Source organism: Nanorana parkeri, unplaced genomic scaffold (assembly GCF_000935625.1).
Source record: "Nanorana parkeri isolate BGI_ZX_2015 unplaced genomic scaffold, ASM93562v1 scaffold2621, whole genome shotgun sequence".
In the NCBI taxonomy this organism is placed as follows: Eukaryota; Metazoa; Chordata; class Amphibia; order Anura; family Dicroglossidae; genus Nanorana; species Nanorana parkeri.
The window spans coordinates 60,739-65,026 of NW_017308889.1; the positions used below are offsets into that span (position 1 = coordinate 60,739).

Sequence of the window (4,288 nt, forward strand, 5' to 3'; positions counted from 1 at the left end):
GGCGGCCTTGTATTTGCTGATTGCTGCGCTCTAGCCCGATGCTGGCAGGGGACGGGCTCCTCTACTCACGCTGTGGCTGCTTTCTACACACGATCTGCGGGCCCGGGAGCATCTTTCCTTCTGCTGCGTCCGGAATGTATTTAGAAAGTTCCATCTGGACTGAGACAAAGAATAAAGCGATGTCTTGCCCTGGGAGGGGAAGACGCTGAGCGGTGCACTTTGGAAGGTCGCCGACCTTTGTCGGTGGGCTCAGCTCACAGGTGCCGGCAATAAATCACAGCCTCAGAAAATGGGAGTCCCGGAGGCCGCTGAACGCCGGCCTTGTTCTCCGGCCCGGCTGGTGTTGGACCTCGCCGGAGGTGTCGCCGTCCACATGTTGACACCCGGAGCACCAGAACCCCGCCGTCCCGGGGGCAAGAGGTGTCACCTTCCAGGGACCAGAGCTCGGGGGGGGGGTCAGTGCTATGGAGGGGATGGCCATGGAGACTTGAGGAGGACCGACACTGCTTGATGGCCATGGAGACACAGGTCATGAATGTGGATGCGTCTCTCAAGGTGAGATCAGATAGTGGCTCTGGGTATATGGGGGAGATAAAGGTCGTCTATGATGTCATCGTGGAGAATCTGAGACCGTTGGAGAGTGTTTGGATTGTCTGAGTCACGGTTCTTTCTTGTGTCTTCCAGACGGATCACAGAATGTTCTTCCCAGAGATGGAAGGTCTGGTCCTTCTCCTGCTCCTTCTGTCCTCTCCGACCTCCACGGAGGAGTCCGCGGTCTATCGCGGCGCCGACCGGAATCAAGGTTTGGGGGTTTATGAGTTTTCCGGGACAATGGAAAGTTCTGGGATTAGAACTTTGTCCGGATTCTAATTTTCGTGAACCAGATAGAACATTCTGGGGCACATAGATTGCTCAGCTGTATTTAGAAACCTCCTTGCCGAAGCCCCTCCCCCTTTTGGTTCCGTGACACCGGGGCCGTCACTACAGATCATGGGGCCCCATAGTAAAAATGTGATGGGGGGAGGGGCCTCTTCCATGTTCTGTGTTTTAATTTGCCACAACAACCTAATGGGGCCCCTTCCACCCCCAGGCCCCATAGCAGACGCCTGAGCTGCTCCGGCTACAGTTACGCCCCCCTGCAGGACACACAATCCCACCTTGGAGGCGGAGCTGCTGTACATAGATGAGACCACTGGGATGTCTTCTTCGGTGGGCGCTCCAATATCAATATCTCGACTTCAGGAAGAGAAGTCACCAGCTGGTCCGTCCCTCCTGCCTCCTGCAACTCACTACTTGTCCCTGAGACCACCCGTCACATCGATGGTCACATGGCAAGTCGCAGGAGGTGGGAGTGGCCAACCATCTTCCTCTTCCCAAAGTCAACATTTGCATACCAGAGAGTTTTGGGGCTTCCGAGGGGGCGGATTGGTGAAGATGTGTGCAGGCATCTAAGGGTCAGAGATCTTAGGTATGCAGAACTTCACACTTCAATCCTCATAGTAGTCAACCTTGTTACTCCCCCCCCCCTCCCCTCCCCCCTCTGTGGCAGATCACACTCCGGGACCCCATTACCTCCTGGATCCCATTCGCAACGTCATTCAGAGCACCAGGGGTGCCAACGTCACCCTACCTTGTATCATGAGGCATCGGCCCAGGAGCTACAAGGTGAAATGGAGCAAGGTCAACCCCTTGGACCCCATGGAGAACCTCATCATCATCACCAATGGCAAGTACCACAAGAACTACGACAAGCTGAAGGGGCGGGCCCGAATGAGGAGGAGTCACCGGCTTGACGCCTCTCTGGTCATCACCAACGTGACGCTGGAGGACGAGGGGCGGTACAAGTGCGAGCTGGTAAATGGCCTGGAGGACCAGAGCTTGACGTTGTCTCTGCATCTAGAAGGTAATTTAACGCAACTTAAAGAGGTCCCCTAACGGTTCTTCATTCAAGAGACATGCTAAACATACATGTGTGTCATATCAGGGTATGTTCCTGGAGTGTTCTAGTGTTATAGTAAGGTCCAGTTCCCATCATCTTTAGAAGACGTTTCTCATTGGGGTGATGTAGGACAGAGTCTCGGAGTATGGGACACAGAGAATTTAGACATGGGTTGGATAATGGAAAACAAACCTGGGCTTGGCCTGGAGTATGTTGGTAATGATGACACAAAAATTCTCAAGGTTCGCCCTAAACATCTGCACCATGATCAGTTCCCGGTGTATGGCCAATGATGGACATACCTGGAGCATGTTGGTTTGCTTGATGGTGATGACCCAAAACTTCTCAAGGTTCACGTTAAACATCTGCACCATGATCAGTTCCCGGTGTATGGCCAATGATGGGCATACCTGGAGTATGTTGGTTTGCTTGATGGTGATGACCCGAAACTTCTCAAGGTTCACCCTAAACATCTGCACCATGATAAGCTCCCGGTGTATGGCCAGTGATGGGCATACCTGGAGCATGTTGGTTTGCTTGATGGTGATGACCCAAAACTTCTCAAGGTTCACGTTAAACATCTGCACCATGATAAGTTCTCGGTGTATGGCCAGTGACGGGCAAACCTGGAGTATGTTGGTTTGCTTGGTAATGATGACTTGAAACTTCTCAAGGTCCACTTTAAACATCTGCACCATGATCAGTTCCCGGTGTATGGCCAATGACGGGCAAACCTGGAGTATGTTGGTTTGCTTGGTAATGATGACCCAAAACTTCTCAAGGTTCACCCTAAACATCTGCACCATGATCAGTTCCCGGTGTATGGCCAATGACGGGCAAACCTGGAGTATGTTGGTTTGCTTGGTAATGATGACCCAAAACTTCTCAAGGTTCACCCTGAACATCTGCACCATGATCAGTTCCTGGTGTATGGCCAATGATGGGCAAACCTTCTGAGGTCCATCAAACCGAAGTCCACAGTTCTTTTTGAAGGGTTGATTGTTCCTCAATCCAGCTCTGACATGAACTTGCAAAGTGGTCCTGACCTCTGGTCATCGAGTAGATAGGTGAACAGGTGTGCACCAAAGATATAACAATGGCGCAGTGGGTGTGCTCCATCGCCAGGTTGTTATTACATTGATCTGGACTATACCAGATAAGGACGTTCTATAGTCCAAATAAGGTTGTGATGTCCAAGTCAAAGTTCTCTCACGTGGATTCTAGAAAATACAACTGAGATGATAAGGGGTCTAAAGCCTTGGTTCTCACCTGGTGGGTCATGACCCAAGAGTGGGTCGCGACTCCCATGTCCGGTGGGTCGCCACATGGCTTCCACTTTTCTAGGTGAGAAGATCCTCAGCGTCCTCCTTGAGAAGCACGGTCAGTTCTCGCAGCGGGCAGCCATTCAAAAATATGATGGCCGGTGCCGAGTGTCGACTTGAGGTGGGGGCTATGGCCGAGAGGGAGCTCCATCCATACGCGCATTGCTCAGAGCTCATCACATTCTGGCTCCCACCACCTCTACAGGCCCCACAGTGGACCACACTGGACCCCAGGCTTGAGGATCCACTGCCAATTTCCGTAATGGCAACCCAAAAGCGCCTCCCACCCGCAATTCGATCGCCTGCACCGGAAAACGGAGTACCGCAACATGGAACATCGCGGTGCGACTCGGGTCGCGACTTAATGACCGAGGACAAACGTGGGTCCCGAGGTTACACGGGTTGAGAACCACTGGTCTAAAGCAGACCTTCTTAAACTTTCTCCACTCGTGACCCCTTTTTGGCCGAGAAATTTTTACGTAAAGGACCATATCATGGGGGAGCTTGGTCTGAACCTATAACCTAAACACATGATTGCTGAAGGTCAGCCAAAATCCAAGGCCAAGGGTCAAGTGGATGAATCTGCTTGGACATGACCCCAGGATGTAGAGGTCACCTAACCCTAGAGGTCACCCTAACCCTAACCTCATACCTTCATCATTCACCACAGGCCACGTGCTTCCCACTTGCCCGAGTTCATTACACGCCGCCATTACCAGACCACGGCACACCCCAGGGCAGGTAGCAGGTGTCATGGAAGGTCTGTGTCATGGTCTGTTTGTGGTTGCGTGAACAATGTTCTCTATCACGCTAGAACTTTATCTCCCATGTTCTAGGTGTCGTGTTTCCATACCAGTCCAGAGGAGGGCGGTATGGCTTTAATTACATGGAAGCCCGACAAGCCTGCGAGGAACAAGACGGAAGGCTGGCGACCTACTCCCAACTCTACCAAGGTGCGTCCATTTTTGGGGTGCCGAAATGTCATGACTTCCGTCCGACCTGAAAAAAAAAAAAAAAAAACTGACCC

General features: G+C 52.1%; 1 protein-coding gene across 1 annotated transcript in view; it reads left to right on the forward strand.

The window, feature by feature from the left end:
• The first annotated feature begins 516 nt into the window (after positions 1-516).
• HAPLN2 (hyaluronan and proteoglycan link protein 2) overlaps positions 517-4,288 on the forward strand; it is a 9,708-nt gene continuing 5,936 nt past the window's right edge. Inside the window, exons 1-4 of the mRNA XM_018573926.1 lie at positions 517-555; positions 685-802; positions 1,550-1,903; positions 4,098-4,214. Of these exons, the coding sequence (XP_018429428.1) occupies positions 517-555; positions 685-802; positions 1,550-1,903; positions 4,098-4,214 (628 nt within the window). The remainder of the gene's footprint in view (positions 556-684; positions 803-1,549; positions 1,904-4,097; positions 4,215-4,288) is intronic.